Source organism: Haliotis rubra, unplaced genomic scaffold (assembly GCF_003918875.1).
Source record: "Haliotis rubra isolate DU_JTF1 unplaced genomic scaffold, ASM391887v1 Scf632, whole genome shotgun sequence".
NCBI lineage: Eukaryota > Metazoa > Mollusca > Gastropoda > Lepetellida > Haliotidae > Haliotis > Haliotis rubra.
In genome coordinates this window covers 534,890-553,257 of record NW_025767338.1, presented here as the reverse complement: position 1 = coordinate 553,257, position 18,368 = coordinate 534,890, and the positions used below count along the sequence as shown (strand labels likewise).

At 39.7% G+C, this 18,368-nt stretch overlaps 2 protein-coding genes across 2 annotated transcripts in view; both read left to right on the top strand.

The window, feature by feature from the left end:
• Positions 1–48: 48 nt before the first annotated feature.
• On the top strand, positions 49–7,102 carry LOC124256628 (cation-independent mannose-6-phosphate receptor-like). Its single transcript, XM_046690602.1, is given in 4 exon segments — positions 49–220; positions 5,290–5,581; positions 6,856–7,038; positions 7,040–7,102. Coding segments are annotated over 4 exon segments (693 nt in total). The 5' UTR covers positions 49–65.
• The window catches only part of LOC124256632 (cation-independent mannose-6-phosphate receptor-like), a 68,810-nt gene continuing 57,410 nt past the window's right edge, over positions 6,969–18,368 (top strand). The window contains exons 1-7 of the mRNA XM_046690608.1: positions 6,969–7,094; positions 8,314–8,516; positions 9,642–9,804; positions 14,961–15,147; positions 15,712–15,815; positions 16,450–16,614; positions 17,080–17,202. Coding sequence (XP_046546564.1) covers positions 8,379–8,516; positions 9,642–9,804; positions 14,961–15,147; positions 15,712–15,815; positions 16,450–16,614; positions 17,080–17,202 — 880 coding nt within the window. The 5' untranslated portion in view covers positions 6,969–7,094; positions 8,314–8,378. The remainder of the gene's footprint in view (positions 7,095–8,313; positions 8,517–9,641; positions 9,805–14,960; positions 15,148–15,711; positions 15,816–16,449; positions 16,615–17,079; positions 17,203–18,368) is intronic.

The following is an 18,368-nucleotide window of genomic DNA, read 5'->3' as shown; positions in this document are numbered from 1 at the left end:
CGTGACTATCATGTGATCAATTATTAATAAATGCGCGGTACCCAACTGCGCACAGTGTTGTGAAAATGGCGACTGCCAGCATGAAAACTTGTCCGTGCCTCGGACTAACGACGCAGTCAAGCACACTGCTTTTCGTTTTCATAATATTTGTTTCATCAATACCCCAAAGTTTTGGAGATGACTGTAATATTCAGGGATACGATGTCAAAATGCTTTCAAAGTAAGTACACAGGCTGAAAATCAAGGATGTCAAAATCACATGACAAAACTCAAACATTACAACAATTTCCGGGTATTTTTAACCTAAAACAACATTGATCCTATGGACAATCTATACCTCAGTGACTCCAAATCTGCTTCCTACACTTTACTTGTTGCCAAGATAAATGTCATAAATAGGAAGCATCGTTTTGAAGTTGATAATGGCGCTGTCACTTGCACGTAACGGTAATAAAGATCACGATACATTTTGCCTATCAGCAAGTTGGTAGGTAACAAGGCTCGGCCTAGGTAATAATAACAACATATAATAACTCAGATTCATGTTATATGCTTAAAGTGTCTAAAATCATTTTGAATTCATAACAACTTAACACATGCAAATTTAGCAGATGACATGAAGCAAACTTGCAGTTATGTGTTCACCACTTGGCTCTCTTTGGTTGCAGCTCACAGGTTTTGAGATGTAAAGCCATGTATAGGCTTCAGGTATATTGATATGGGGAGCTACACTTACCAGCAAATTTAATATCAGCAGGGTGACATGTAAGTTTGACTCAGGCTTCAGTTTACTGTATGAAGATATATTATTTAATTATTTCTTCAAAATCCAAAGTAGAAATGTAGGATGGTTCCTAACTGTTTTAGATTGTGATATGAGTGTAAAAATCTTACAGTTAGTGGGTTGAACATGTTTAACAATATCTTCTTAAGTGGCGAACATAGAGTTAAGCTGTACTGATGACATTTGTACCCTGTCAGCTTATTAACACGCCATTTAGTCTTTGAAAATATGGTCTGTGGTTTGAATCCCATCACAAGACTCAAAACTTTTATGGCTGCTGAACTGATGCCCAAACTGGAGCTGAGCACTTTCATATAAATTTGAACAAGATGAAAGTCTCATTAGCCTTCTATATGGCTGGTGTGGGTTTAATGTTAATAATGTAGCAGGACATGGAATATCCCACAGGTGACATCCATACCATGTCAGCCTGCTGACGAGGTTAACCTGTTTGGTCATGGCGAAAAGCCGACCTTGGACGAGAAGGTCTGTGGTTCAAACTCGCAGCAGGACTGAGACATTAACTGACAGATGCTCAAATATATGACCTGTGCTAATATATCATCATGCTTAGTTGCTAGTTTATGTCTTCTTTGCAACCATGATTACATTCCTGTTGCTAATATTTTCCTTGTTATTACATATGCCACATGAAGTTCATGTCCTCGCATGTATAAAAGACAAACAGCAGGACAAACATGACTAAGTCCCGTCAGTGCCTGGAAACAGAACATTTTATAACTAACACTTGCATACTAAAACTCCAGCAAAATACAGACCCGTGAAGATACGGGGTAGAATAGGTCTTCAGCAACCCATGCTTGCCACAAAAGGCGACTATGCTTGTCGTAAGAGGCGACTAACAGGATCGGGTGGTCAGGCTCGCTGACTTGGTTGACACATGTCATCGGTTCCCAATTGCGCAGATCGATGTTCGTGCTGTTGATCACTGGATTGTCTGGTCCAGACTCGATTATTTACAGACCGCCGCCATATAGCTGGAATATTGCTGAGTGCGGCATAAAACTAAACTCACTCACTCCAGCAAAATACTGAAAATATTTTAACATTGTCACAAAGAAATGGTTGTTCAGAATTTCATGACTTTCAGAAAATGTTAATCTGATGATATAAGCTTTTCAGGTTATGCCTGCCCCTATTACACAGATGCAATGTCATGCTTAGACACAGAGCACTAATTAGTTATTGCGAAGTCAAAATATGTTGAATAAAGTAGCATTAGACAGTGCAGGTATCCCTTTAATGTTGGAATTTAAGAACAGTTAGGATCATCAGATTTGTCAGCATTTATGGTAATCAGACAGCCAGATATAGTGATGACCACACATGTTATCTGGGAGCTGTTACACAATGATTACTGATCATGGCTGCAGATAAATCTTCTAGCCACTATGTATGTACTTGCATGTTATGATTCACTTTGGGTAGTTTACTTTGGGTATTGATGATATTTATATTCCCTCAGATCCTGTCTATCGAATGTTAAGAAACCTGTGAATGAACTGTTTATAAACATGTATCTTAGGTTACTGTGAATGGGACGTAGCATTTATTTGTCATAATTCCCTGCAGGACAGTTCATTCATTCATTCATTCATTCATTCATTCATTCATTCATTCATTCATTCATTCATTCATTCATTCATTCATTCATTCATTCATTCATTCATTCATTCATTCATTCATTCATTCATTCATTCATTTACGGAAATCGTCCGGATATCTGGATTTCTGTCATCCAGGCTTACCGTATACTACCGTCCATAAGCCGAATTTTGAGGATGAAAAAAGCAGTGTGTAGAAGGCGGTCGGCTTATCTTCATCAGTTACGCTTTCGTCAAACTTTTTTCCAGGGGTTAGAAAACAACATCACATCACTTCTCGTGAACAAACAACAGAAGACGACTTTGTCAGTAAAAACATCAAATTTGCAATTAAACATCACTAGACAAGATTATTTACCTTTTAAGTTCTAAGTTGTTATTGTTGGGCATTAAGATTACCGTGTGTATTTGAGCCGGAAATAGCAATCAGCTGTGCACACGTTTTCCGGCGAACAAGTTCACACATGCACAATAATATAGTAGGTGTTTGAACGGTAGCGAGAATACACTTCTGGTTTAAAATCACTTCCAAAACAGCATGGTCGCTTTGATTTGCCAACTATAATTCACTCTGTGTCAGACAGGCCTACTAATCACCACCAATACCCTGCTGATCGATCATTAATCCGGATTAGCAGACCTTGTCTTGTGTCAAAACACGTGGGACACTCCGTTTCACTTCACACGGTCAGCGGAAGATCAAAGCTTCGTGCGGATAAGTGAGTCAATTTTGTGTTGATTTAACCGGTTGGTTTGTAAAATTTACCGTCCGGGAACGGAAACCGCATATCCGTTATAGACAGTCACTTTTATAACGTAAGAGATTGTTTTTTTATGAAAATTGACTGGAAGGCGGGGTTTCTGGATATTTGGGGTCCGGGTATCTGGGGTCTCACTGTATATATATGTATATATATATATATATATATATGGGGGTACGCATTTGTATGTATATTCGTATGTAGTCAATCAGTAAATACAAAGCTATATAAGTATGCAAGGTGAAGAGGATACTAGGGGTAGCTAAGCATCTTGTCATTTTGTGTGAGTTGTTTCAATTCACATCAATGCATATATCCTTACATACTCAACTTAAAGTTGATTATCCTATGGTTATTTATTGTGCATATTTTAACTTGTAAGCTTGAGAGCTGGATTTCCTGAACACTATATGACTGCATGAATATTTCAGCTTCATTTGTCCTGGACCAACCCACAAACTATGTTATCATCAAAAACAGGATTTCCTTTTATTTAGTTATGTGCGCCGGCATTCAAAGTGGCTATGCTCAGGTTAATCTTTGAGATTTAGAGTGCCACTGATAAACAGTTTGATGGGGTGCCCCCAAAAATTTGAATCATGTGAGTTGGTCAAATTTATCACATTTTCCATTAAACAAATCATAGTGAGTATTAATTATCTTTATAATTTTAGTCATGCAGCCAGGGCTGACTCAAAATATTTTATCCAAGCTATTTCAATATTCACAATGCCATGGCACACAAACTAAGCTCTATTTCGATACAGGTACTGAATGATGTAGATCAGCCTTGCAGTCTCTCTTAACCATTCTTGACCATGCTTCTTTAGGAATTGTTATTCAGGGACTGAAGTTTGTGGTGTTAATAGATATGATTGTAAAAATTATACTGAAATATGAGCAGTTCATCTCACCTTGGGAATATGTAAATATGACTAATCTGGTTAGTTCCTTTGTTTCAGTGACCGTTTATGTCACACTTACTTTAAAGAAGGAGTGTGGGGTAGACTAATAGTCAAAGCATTCACATCCTGATATATTTGTTCCATACATGGCAGGGGTGGAAATAACCCATTGCCTGACGCCCGAGTCCAGTGTTTTTTTCTGTTGGGCAAGCAAATTTGTATATCACACTGTACCGGTGTCCAGTTGACTTTCCAATATTAATTATGTTGTTTATTTAAAAAATCAACAAGAAAACGGCCGGTATAGTGGATAAATTATCAGGGCAAGTGATTTTACATGTGCCACTGTACCGGAGTACACTAGCAATTTTAAAGTTATTTCCACCCCTGCATGGATGGGGTCCCATGCCATATGTTGCCTCTGTTCACCCAGCAGAAAATGGGTAACTGGTGGGATAAGTCATGTGACTATAACCTTCCCGCACTTCACAGGCAGCTTGGGTATTCGGGGTCATAATGAAGTGTGACTTGTATGTGCTTTGAGCATGTCCCTCAGTGACGTGGATGAGGCGCTATAATAGTAATCTTATAATTATTATTTTATCTGGAATATCAATAACATGGAGCTAAACCATATCACCCACTCAAAACTTAAACTGACCATAACCATGATAAGAAGTTTAAAATGTTCTTACACACCACATTTTAATGAAAAGGAATATATAATCTGGTAATAAACAAAAGAGTGAAGAGGAAAGCTGAAGGGTTGTGTTGTTTTTTATCTCCCCTGTCTGAAAATGGGTGGGCATAGCGATCACCATGTCTGTTTGCGGAGTGTAACTTTAAAACCACTGAATGTTTCTTGGCGAAAGTTATGCTGATCAGTCTGTTGGTGAACTGATGCCTTTTGATGATTTGGATGTTGGAAAATTCTGAGCATCAACATCAGGTGACAATGTACAAAAGTGGTGTGACTAGGCGAACACATTTGCCCAAATACACCAGGGTCCTGTTTCACAAAGCTATCGTAGCGCTACGACTGTCGTAAGTCTGTGTTAAAGTATGGGACAGTCGCATCACAACGCGTTGTGAAACTGGGCTCAGACCAGGAGGATGTTTCATCTGATGACCTTGTTTAGTCACAAGGTAGGTGGGTTGATGGGGATTTGGTATTGGGACACATAGTACATAATCTTTATGTTTTATTGTTGTAGATATAACCCTTGGATATCGTCATCATTCGATGGAAACATTACATACAAAATTAGCCTGTGCGAAGCTGTGACAGTTTCCAATGCGGCCAACGAGTGTCCCCTAAAGACTTCCATCTGCCAGCTGACGAAGGGAAAACAGGCCATCTCTCTGGGCAACCACACAACCACATTCAATGCAACAAAAAATAGTAAAGATGGAGAAGTTATTGCATTCTTTCGTGGTGACCCTTGCCCAAGTATGCCGACGGAATACAGAACAACAATCATTTACTTTAAGTGTGGAAAAACATTGGTAAGCAGCACAAATATAATTATTATTCAATGTAGATATTTGTTGTTGTTGACTGGCTGAAGTATTCAGTGCTTCAGATAGGGAGTCAGAGTTGGTCTTCACCAACCCAGTAAGATAACAGGATCAGGGAGTTGGTCTTCACCAACCCATGCCTGTTGTAAGAGGTGGCCAACGGGATCGAGGGGAGTTGGTCTTCACCAACCCATGCCTGTTGTAAGAGGTGGCCAACAGGATCGAGGGGAGTTGGTCTTCACCAACCCATGCCTGTTGTAAGAGGTGGCCAACGGGATCGAGGGGAGTTGGTCTTCACCAACCCATGCCTGTTGTAAGAGGTGGCCAACAGGATCGAGGGGAGTTGATGCATGTCATCATATCGCAGTTGCATAGATCGATGCTCCTGATGTCAACCACATGGTGTCAGGAACAGACTCAGTTATTTGCAGACTGTCGTCATATAGCTGATTGCAGCATGAAACAAGAAATAAACAAATGCAGTGCATCTTTTCAAATGAAGTTATGCAATGAATTAATTTGACTAACCTGTGTCTGAAAGTATGCCAAGGTCCGTATTTCATATCGTAAACTATGTATTGACAAAAAAAAGAAGGGGAATATTATAAAAGCAATTGTTATTTCAGTTGATTCCAATATATGATGTATTTATTGACAAGCCTGTTTGCACTCGTTCTTAGTAAGGAGGTCCGTTAGTTCTAAAAAATGCATGAATGAACCTGCTAGCATTGCTCACTGGCCATCATGATAGTATTGATGTATGGTCTTAACCAGGAAACCATGATACACATCCGTTTTAAACTTCACCTTTGGCAACCTGTGCTTGTCATAGCAGGCAACTTGTGAAGATCTGGGTTAGAATTGGTCTCTTCAGTAACCCATGCTTGTAAGAGGTGACTAGCGTGATCGGGTGGTCAGGTTTGCTGACTTGGTTGACACATGTCATTGTCTCCTAGTTGCGTAGATTGATGCCAATGCTGTTGATCACTGGATTGTCTGGCCCAGACTTGACTATTTACAGATTGCCGCCAGATAGCTGGGATATTGCTGAGTGCAGCGTAAAACTATAACTAAGCTAAGCTCACTCACCATCATGGTAGTATTGATGTATGATGTTAACCAGGAAACCATGATACACAGATTGTCTGGTCCAGACTTGATTATTTACAGACCACTGCCACATAATGAGAATGTAGCACACAAACACTAGCAATTTCCATCAAACATTTCACTCTTACAGCCTTATGTATTTTCTCTTTCAGGGCTCGCCAGTGTTCTTGGGAGCTTTTGAATGTTCCACTTACTTTGAATGGGAATCTCATGTGTTCTGTGAAGACGTTAATAAACCTGTGGAGGAAGTGCCTTGCTATCTGTATCTCAAGAACGAAAAATATGACTTATCTCCCTTGGCTAAAACAACTGGGGCCTATTTAGTGGACTCGACGGGCGAATCGCCAGTTTTACATCAACGTCTGCCGAGACATTACAGGAGCAGGTTCTGGTAAGTGACTAGAACTCAGGTTGTGGAATGTTGGTCAACTTTATGTTGTTACTTGTTGGTATGTTGTTGAGACCCGTGAAGGTCGGGGTTAGAATATTAGTCTTCGTAACCCATGCTTGTCGTAAGAGGCGACTAACAGGATCGGGTGGTCAGGGTCGCTGACTTGGTTGACACATGTCATCGGTTTCCATTTGCGCAGATCGCTGCTCATCCTGTTGATCACTGGATTGTCTGGTCCAGACTCAGTTATTTACAGACCGCCGCCATATAGCTGGAATATTGCTGAGTGCGGCGTAAAACTAACTCACTCACTCACTATGTTGTTGATTTTCAAGTTGAAACAAAAAAGTTAACCAGAAATCTCTTTGTGAAAGAATTTGGAGTGAAGTTAACAAACAGCGAAGATATGCTATACAATAGAATGTAGTATATTCCTCATCAACTGATCACGACCAGTAAAGGTCCGGGTTAGAATTGATCTTCTGCACAGTGTAACCCATGTTTGTCGTAAGAGGAGACTAACAGGATCTGGTGGTCAGGCTCGCTAGCATGGGTGATGCATGTCATCGTAGGCAAATTGCAGAGATCAGTGCTCATGATGTCAATCACTGGACTATTTACAGACCGCCATCATATAGCTGGAATATTGCTGAGTGTGGCATTAAACAATAAACAAACAAACAAACAAATCAACTGATCACAGGAATCAGCCAGATGTAGGTAAAAGACACACACAACAGACAGGGCAAATTTTCTGTTTAGCACTGTCAGCTAGAGCTGTTATCACGGATAAGATAATTTTAGCAAGATGTTATAGGAACTTTTCGTTACATGTGTTTTCAAAACTTGCATTCTGATAAACATGTACCTGGGTAATTTCTATCTTAATGATGTTAAGTATATTAACTGTGTTTGTATTATGTATAGTCCTGAGAAATGTTGCTGTAGATTCTGTCATAACTATTTGGAATTGAGCACAAACGCCAGGTCTTCTGATCATAACCTGAATATTGAAATGACCTTCACGTGTTTAAGGTTAAAGACGTATGGGTAACTAAATTCCAATACTCTAAGAGAGATCCAAATTATCCCTTGACCCTGCATAGCATTAAGTATTGTAATATATCTGTATTGAAATTCATCATCAGTGACCAGAATATTGGTCATGAAATCCTTCAGAGCATAACAGTTCATTTGAATGTCCATTTTGCATTTCAAGACCCATCCAGCAAATGTCCTGTTGGGACAAGTGCTTGTCGGATCCTTGACGGCAAGGCGGAGGATATGGGAAAGCCATTTGGCAGTCTACAGCGCTCTGTCGATGGCAACCTGTTGTTGCAATATAAGACTACGGTAAAGCCAGATGGATGTGTGGACAATCCAACAACAACTATAACCTTCGTGTGTCCCACCAGAGGAGGGGTAGGTGAACATGTCTTGCAGTCTAGGCCCGTGAAGGTCCGGGTTAGAATTGGTCTTCAGTAATCCATACTTGTGAGGATTGGGTGGTCAGGGTCGCTGACTTGGCTGACACATGTCATCGCATCCCAGTTGCATAGATCAATGCGCATGCTGTTGATCACAGGATTGTCTGGTCCAGACTTGATTATTCACGGATTGCTGCCATAGAGCTGGAATATTGCAGAGTGTGGCGTAAAACTAACTCACTCACTCATTCAGTCTTGCAACCTATAAATATAAATGTGAGGTATTCACTTGATAAAGATTTTCGTTTAAAAGAACTAATTTGATGAGGGCAGATATGTTTATAAGTACTTTCACTGGACAGTCTCCACAGAATGTCATCATGTAGTAGGAATTTTGCTGAGTTTAGCCCTAAACAGCAAAAATAAAATTACCATCATGTTTTCTCATTTGCCTGTGAAACAACCCCTACTGTGAATGATTTCGTCAAGCAACACTTTGTCCCCAAGTATAAATAAAGCATTTGTGTGCTTGGATAGAAAACTTGATCTTACTTAAAGTAAGCTAAGTAAATTTGGCTAAGGGAAGTAACTCTTAGACTAATCAATCCAAGACAACAGTTTGTATGGCTGGAATAAGCCATGACATGTTAGAGATCACCTTATTATCATCCCCCGCCACGCGTTAAGTGCAAAGCGGGGGATATAGTATTAGGCTCCGTCCATCCATCTGTCCGTATGTACGAATGGGAATATCTTAAGAACCGTTGACTAGATTCTTTTCTTATTTGGTACCTAGGTTCATCACAGTATAAGAAAGGTCCCAGTCAGGTTTGGTGACCTTGACCTTCATTTAAAGGTCACAAGGGACTTTAACGTTTTATTTTTCTTTTGCTGTCCTTTATTGTTGTCAAATACCTTTGGGACAAAAATACCGGTACTGTGCACAAGTGATACTGATGTATTGGCGATAACGGTTACGTGGCAATTACTGTTCTCTAGCTAGTATGGCTCAAATCTGTACGCTTATCACTGATAGATGTCCTCGCTAAATTGTGTCCTGACAATGCTGTGTGACCTATATGAGGAACACTAAACATGGCTTCTGATCCTTGACCTTCAGAGTAAGGACCCGCTGCTGATTGACGACCGGCTGTGTCACAACCAGATCGAGTGGAAGACAGAGTATGCATGTCCAGAATCCACACTGACCAGCGACACCTGTGTACTGACCCAGGAAAACCACAATATCGACATTGATCTTACACCTCTTAAAAACCCACCTGGTGAGTAGGGCTGACTAGTTTAACTATGCACGGTTAACCTTTTGGTGTGGGATATGCTGGGGTGGCTGTTCTGTTTCCAGGTACCAAGAGAAGTGAGAGAGTGGGGATGTTAGGTCTTCTGTTTCATCTATTCTGAATTCGGCCAAGGAGGTTTGTCAGTGAGTGAATGTCAGTGAATCAAGGTTTGTCAGAGGGTGAATGTTTTATCAGAATGAAGGTTTGTCAGTGAATCAGGGTTTGTCAGAGAGTGAATGTTTGTCATTGAGTCAACATTCGTCAGTAAGTCAACATTTGTTAGTGAGTCAACATTTGTCAGTGAGTCGAGGTTTGTCATTGAGTCAAGATTCGTCATTGAGTCAAGATTTGTCAGTGAGTCAAGGTTTGTCATTGAGTCAACATTGAGTTTGTCATTGAGTCAACATTCGTCATTAAGTCAACATTTGTCAGTGAGTCAAGGTTCGTCACTGAGTCAAGATTTGTCAGAGAGTGAATGTTTTATCAGAATGAAGGTTTGTCAGTGAATCAAGGTTTGTCAGAGAGTGAATGTTTGTCATTGAGTCAACATTCGTCAGTAAATCAACATTTGTTAGTGAGTCAACATTTGTCAGTGAGTCGAGGTTTGTCAGTGAGTCGAGGTTTGTCATTGAGTCAAGATTTGTCAGTGAATCAAGGTTTGTCATTGAGTCAACATTCGTCAGTGAGTCAAGATTTGTCAGTTTGTCAAGGTTTGTCAGTGAGTCAACATTCGTCAGTGAGTCAAGATTTGTCAGTGAGTCAAGTTTTGTCAGTGAGTCAAGGTTTGTCATTGAGTCAACATTCGTCAGTAAGTGAACATTTGTTAGTGAGTCAACATTTGTCAGTGAGTCGAGGTTTGTCATTGAGTCAACATTTGTCATTGAGTCAAGATTTGTCAGTGAGTCAAGGTTTGTCAGTGAGTCAAGGTTTGTCATTGAGTCAACATTCGTCAGTAAGTCAACATTTGTTAGTGAGTCAAGATTTGTCAGTGAGTCGAGGTTTGTCAGTGAGTCAACATTCGTCAGTAAGTCAACATTTGTTAGTGAGTCAAGGTTTGTCAGTGAGTCAACATTCGTCAGTAAGTCAACATTTGTTAGTGAGTCAAGATTTGTCAGTGAATCAAGGTTTGTCATTGAGTCAACATTCGTCAGTGAGTCAAGATTTGTCAGTTTGTCAAGGTTTGTCAGTGAGTCAACATTCGTCAGTGAGTCAAGATTTGTCAGTGAGTCAAGTTTTGTCAGTGAGTCAAGGTTTGTCATTGAGTCAACATTCGTCAGTAAGTGAACATTTGTCAGTGAGTCAACATTTGTCAGTGAGTCGAGGTTTGTCATTGAGTCAACATTCGTCATTGAGTCAAGATTTGTCAGTGAGTCAAGGTTTGTCAGTGAGTCAAGGTTTGTCATTGAGTCAACATTCGTCAGTAAGTCAACATTTGTCAGTGAGTCAAGGTTTGTCAGTGAGTCAAGGTTTGTCATTGAGTCAAGGTTTGTCAGTGAGTCAACATTTGTCAGTGAGTCAAAGGTTTGTCATTGAGTCAACATTGAGTTTGTCATTGAGTCAACATTCGAGTCAGTAAGTCAACATTTGTTAGTGAGTCAAGATTTGTCAGTGAGTCGGGTTTGTCATTGAGTCAATATTAAGTCAGTGAGTCAACATTTGTCAGTGAGTCAAGGTTTGTCATTGAGTCAACATTGAGTTTGTCATTGAGTCAACATTCGTCCAGTAAGTCAACATTTGTTAGTGAGTCAAGATTTGTCAGTGAGTCGGGGTTTGTCATTGAGTCAATATTAGTCAGTGAGTCAACATTTGTCAGTGAGTCAAGGTTTGTCATTGAGTCAACATTGAGTTTGTCATTGAGTCAACATTCGATCAGTAAGTGAACATTTGTCAGTGAGTCAACATTTGTCAGTGAGTCGAGGTTTGTCATTGAGTCAGCATTCGTCATTGAGTCAAGATTTGTCAGTGAGTCAAGGTTTGTCAGTGAGTCAAGGTTTGTCATTGAGTCAAGGTTTGTCATTGAGTCAAGATTTGTCAGTGAGTCAAGGTTTGTCATTGAGTCAACATTGAGTTTGTCATTGAGTCAACATTCGCCAGTAAGTCAACATTTGTTAGTGAGTCAAGATTTGTCAGTGAGTCGGGTTTGTCATTGAGTCAATATTCGCCAGTGAGTCAACATTTGTCAGTGAGTCAAGGTTTGTCATTGAGTCAACATTGAGTTTGTCATTGAGTCAACATAGATCAGTAAGTCAACATTGTTGTTAGTGAGTCAAGATTTGTCAGTGAGTCGGGTTTGTCATTGAGTCAATATTAGCTCAGTGAGTCAACATTTGTCAGTGAGTCAAGGTTTGTCATTGAGTCAACATTGAGTTTGTCATTGAGTCAACATTCGTCAGTAAGTCAACATTTGTTAGTGAGTCAATATTAGTCAGTGAGTCAACATTTGTCAGTGAGTCAAGGTTTGTCATTGAGTCAACATTGAGTTTGTCATTGAGTCAACATTAAGTCAACATTTGTCAGTGAGTCAAGGTTTGTCATTGAGTCAACATTCGCCAGTAAGTCAACATTTGTTAGTGAGTCAACATTTGTCAGTGAGTCAAGGTTTGTCATTGAGTCAACATTCGCCAGTGAGTCAACATTTGTTAGTGAGTCAAGGTTTGTTAGTGAGTCAACATTCGTCAGTAAGTCAACCTTTGTTAGTGAGTCAAGATTTGTCAGTGAATCAAGGTTTGTCATTGAGTCAACATTAAGTCAGTGAGTCAAGATTTGTCAGTTTGTCAAGGTTTGTCAGTGAGTCAACATTTCAGTGAGTCAAAGATTTGTCAGTGAGTCAAGGTTTGTCAGTGAGTCAAGGTTTGTCATTGAGTCAACATTTCAGTAAGTCAACATTTGTTAGTGAGTCAAGATTTGTCAGTGAGTCGAGGTTTGTCAGTGAGTCAACATTTCGTCAGTAAGTCAACATTTGTTATTGAGTCAAGGTTTGTCATTGAGTCAACATTCGTCAGTAAGTCAACATTTGTTAGTGAGTCAAGATTTGTCAGTGAATCAAGGTTTGTCATTGAGTCAACATTCGTCAGTGAGTCAAGATTTGTCAGTTTGTCAAGGTTTGTCAGTGAGTCAACATTCGTCAGTGAGTCAAGATTTGTCAGTGAGTCAAGTTTTGTCAGTGAGTCAAGGTTTGTCATTGAGTCAACATTCGTCAGTAAGTGAACATTTGTTAGTGAGTCAACATTTGTCAGTGAGTCGAGGTTTGTCATTGAGTCAACATTCGTCATTGAGTCAAGATTTGTCAGTGAGTCAAGGTTTGTCAGTGAGTCAAGGTTTGTCATTGAGTCAACATTCGTCAGTAAGTCAAGATTTGTCAGTGAGTCAAGGTTTGTCAGTGAGTCAAGGTTTGTCATTGAGTCAAGGTTTGTCATTGAGTCAACATTCGTCAGTAAGTCAACATTTGTTAGTGAGTCAAGATTTGTCAGTGAGTCAGGGTTTGTCATTGAGTCAACATTCGTCAGTGAGTCAAGATTTGTCAGTTTGTCAAGGTTTGTCATTGAGTCAACATTGAGTTTGTCATTGAGTCAACATTAGATCAGTAAGTCAACATTTGTTAGTGAGTCAAGATTTGTCAGTGAGTCGGGGTTTGTCATTGAGTCAATATTCGTCAGTGAGTCAACATTTGTCAGTGAGTCAAGGTTTGTCATTGAGTCAACATTGAGTTTGTCATTGAGTCAACATTCGTCAGTAAGTCAACATTTGTTAGTGAGTCAAGGTTTGTCGGTGAGTCAACATTAAGCCATTGAGTCAAGATTTGTCATTGAGTCAACATTGAGTTTGTCATTGAGTCAACATTCATCAGTAAGTCAACATTTGCTAGTGAGTCAACATTTGTCAGTGAGTCGAGGTTTGTCATTGAGTCAACATTCGTCAGTGAGTCAAGATTTGTCATTGAGTCAACATTCGTCAGTAAGTCAACATTTGCTAGTGAGTCAACATTTGTCAGTGAGTCGAGGTTTGTCATTGAGTCAACATTCGTCATTGAGTCAACATTTGTCAGTGAGTCAAGATTTGTCAGTGAGTCAAGGTTTGTCATTGAGTCAACATTCGTCAGTGAGTCAAGATTTGTCAGTGAGTCAACATTTGTCAGTGAGTCAAGATTTGTCATTGAGTCAAGGTTTGTCATTGAGTCAACATTCGTCAGTGAGTCAAGATTTGTGAGTGAGTCAGCATTCGTCAATGAGTCAAGGTTTTAAGAGTGATAATCTGCCTGAAGCTCTGAATGTGTTTCAATGAATTCTAACATGTCACATACATGTTCTCACAAAGCTTTAGTTTGAATAAAGACTATCCCGGGCATCAGGAGGTGGTGTTGAGTATAAGTAACCAACATTGTCAGTCTGTATTTTGTACAATGAAAGTTTTAGGGTTTTTATAAAAGACATTGTGTTTCTGTGAAGTTCTGTTAACTGTGGTCAGTCAAGCATGATGTCACTCTGGCCTGCTCTGTTCATGAGATTGTATGTTTCCATGACAACATAACTTGCCCACATAATCTGATGATGTCATGTTGAGATCATATGCTTCCATGACAACGGAACCAGCCCACATAAACTGATGATGTCATGTTGAGATTGTATAGACCATGACAACAGAACCTGCTCTATAAATTGAAACTGGTGATGTCATGTTGAGATTGTATGTTTCCATGACAACAGAACCTGCTCTATAAATTGAAACTGATGATGTCATGTTGAGATTGTATGTTTCCATGACAACAGAACCTGCTCTATAAATTGAAACTGATGATGTCGCGGTTGAGATTGTATGTTTCCATGACAACAGAACCTGCTCTATAAATTGAAACTGATGATGTCATGTTGAGATTGTATGTTTCCATGACAACAGAACCTGCTCTATAAATTGAAACTGATGATGTCATGTTGAGATTGTATGTTTCCATGACAACAGAACCTGCTCTATAAATTGAAACTGATGATGTCATGTTGAGATTGTATGTTTCCATGACAACAGAACCTGCTCTATACATAAACTGATGATTTCATGTTGAGACTATTGTTTCCATGACAACAGAACCTATCCACATAAATGTAAACTGATGTTGTCATGTTTTGATCGTCTCCCCTGTGTTCTAGCTGCTGACAACCCCTACAAAATGAATGTGACTGACGGAACCGACCACTACGTGTACGTTCTCAATGTGTGTGATTCCCTCGGGCTCGAGTGTCCTGAGAAGAAGGACTCAGCGTCAGCCTGCCAGTTGAAGGATCATGACTCCACCTTTGCCAAGAGCCTCGGAAAGAAGGACACCATGAAACTTCGGTATAGACATACTGATTTATCTTGACATGCTCACAGGCTGATATTTGGCCTTTGTTTGCAGCTTGTGTCAGTGGTTTAGTTCTATATAGTGGAACTGAATTCAATGTTAAAATATTGCTGAAATGATACAAATAGTTTTTTTGTTTTTTTATGAAAATCATTGTTTAACAACCAGTGAAGATCTAGGATACAATTGGTGATCAGCAACTTGAGCTTGTTGTAAAATGCCCATAATTAGTATCAGCTGTCACACGTGTTGATTTGGTGAATGAATGCCTTCGAATTCCACTGATTATGGTAATAGCCAAGTTGATAGAGGATTGGATGGTCACTTAAGCTCTACTGTTGACATTTTTTCAGCAGATTTTAAAGTTAACTTGAAAATATATCATCATGGTCAATGTCATCTGAGGACCACAGTTTTACATGAAGAGTTGTGTCCCTTATACATGCCAGGATCTGATTTAGATAGTTAAATTAAATGATGCTTTCTGGATTAACCAAATGCATGCATTTCTCATTAGAATAATTGCTTAAGCATGTACATGCTGCTTTTAATTACAGAATGACAGATGGAGAGCTGACCTTGACCTACAAAGATGGAACTGCATGCCACACCCATTTCAGGAGGAACACCATCATCACATTCAAATGCAACATGACTGCAGGTCTGTGGACTTCAGTGACATCTTGATAAGACATGTTATATCATGGCACATTGTGTGAAAGTAGCATTAGTTTTGTCTCTTTGGCCAGTCCCCCATTCAACATCTAAACTGATATGCTGTAACATAGACTAAATAGCATGCAAGCATTAAGATCACTTTGAGGAACAGGTCCAACAAGTTGACCACTGTGCAACTTTTAAGTTTGAAACATATGTTAAGGTTAATTGGTAGTTTAGAAAGTATTGATGTCAGGACAGCGATGACAGCTTGGTTGTTTTTGTGTAGGTTATCGTGTAAGTCTTATCGTGACTAAGTTAATCTGTATTTTTGGGATTACACTTTCTTAGTAGAGTACAGATTCTACTACTTTTGTTGGGTTGAGTCCCATGTGGGATTTGAACCCACCCCCTCAGAGTCAGGCACCTAATCACCTGCACACAAAGCCAGCCGCCTAACCCGCTCAGCCACCGCGACTTCCACAAAAATGGAAGTCGGACAGCTGGCAGTCTAGACTGCAGACTTTGTGTTCCCTCTGATAAGTGTAATGATCCATCTGGACATTGTTTCATCAGCTGATGTTCCCAATAATCTGGTCATTAATGAACTTGACGATGTTACTTTCTCCTCCCCACAGCTAATAACGGTCGGGGCTGGCCAGTGTTTCGGGAGGCTAACAACTGCACCTACCTGTTTGACTGGGAGACCAAGTACGCTTGTGAGAACCACTTGGCCTTGGGGGCGTGTCGGGTTGACCACAACCAGCAGCGGTATGACCTGTCAGCCCTCGTTAGGAACTCAGGTGAGTGGCTTCAGTTTAGAATTTACCTTTTAACTTTAGGTCACCCAGACAAGAATATTATGTGCCATTTATCATGATTTATCTCCATCTGATCACGATGATTGTGCCTCTGTCCTACTTCTAAACTTGTGTTTGGTGGGTTTGGAACCTTACTTCACTGTATTGTATTTTCAATGACTTATAAAAGTTAGATTGAGCATGGGTAATGGAACTTCACATTCTTAGCGTTGATGATTTGAATAAGGTAATGGCCAACAACTGTCATTCCAGCCATGTTTTCAACAACTTTCATCAATGAATGCAATGTCAAAGACGCTGAAGACAAACATCCATGCATAGTGTTGGGTGCTGATAGTAATATAAATATGATATATGAAGACTCAGGAAATTACCCTGGACTGTTAGTACATAGCCATTATAAGATCTGTGACTAAACCTTGAACATTTGTCTCCCCACACACTCAGGTTCAAACTGGGTGGCTCTGGATGGTGAGAACCAGTACGAACAGTCTCGCTACTACGTCAACGTGTGCAACGACATCCTCAACAGCACCTCAGGCTGCACTGCCAACAGTATCTGTAGGAAAGGTATACTCAGTTCATATAAACAAATGTACCTAACCCTTTCAACACCGCAGGCGCTTTAAGTGGCCACAACGCTATGAGTCCCCAGACACCGGAGGCCGCATTGCCGCCAGGCAGTAGTCACGCCAAAATGAGACATAATTTTAGGAACCTACCTGACTTATGATTCATATATTAAATCTATCACATTTCACAATGTCTGAAAACACTTATTAAATTTCAATTTATCATATATTATCAGCAGAATTAAAATTATAAACTATTTTTCGCAATGTTATTGAAAACAACGATTCTCGACACATGCTTCGGCAGCTGGTCTACAATAACATTGTGAAAGAGCAAAGTAACGATGTTTCGAGGAATTCATTAAATAAATTGAATAAACTAATGAATAAAATCAACAACAACATTCATAAAAGTTGTCAAACGCACATATAAAATTACTATTTCCATCTTTTGTGCGATCATGTAATGCAAGTCAAGTCACTGACGAAGTGACATCTCGGCTCTCACTCAATCTTCACCGGACACGATGTTTAATGCTTAAAAATATATACATGAAGCATTTTTGTCACAGGTCATAACCTAGCACGACACGTCCAATAAGTTCCATAATTTACATACAGGGTAGCGCATTTCTTGCTTAATATGTTCAGAATAGCATTATTTTACCCAAAACTTTGTCTAAATCTGAAGGTTTTCGCTATTTAGGACGGTATCCATTGCCGAATATGATTGGCTGCCTTAGGTCACGGTCTGATTTTGACCAATCACGACCCTTATAGCAGACTGTGGCTTAAAAAGCGCCATTAGAAACCAATCTTTATCCAATAAAATCGCTTCTTACAACTGTGAAAATACTCTTGGCAAGGGTACAGTGATATTGTTGATGTTCAGAGCTTTAACGATGCCCGCCATCAAACGATTCGGCCTCGCATGTTATGCATACGAAGCTCGAAAACGGAGGTATTTTCCGTTGTTATGTCATGTTACCGAGCCGGAAAGCCACAGATATCGGGAAATAGGCGACCATACATATTATTTAAGAAATCTTTTTATAATAATTTTCTGATGACGAAAATGAAAATATAAAAGAAAAGGCACGGGCATGTTATCACATGTCACAAATGGAAAAAATCGCCATAGTTTTTGCTTCTTCGTGGTTTATC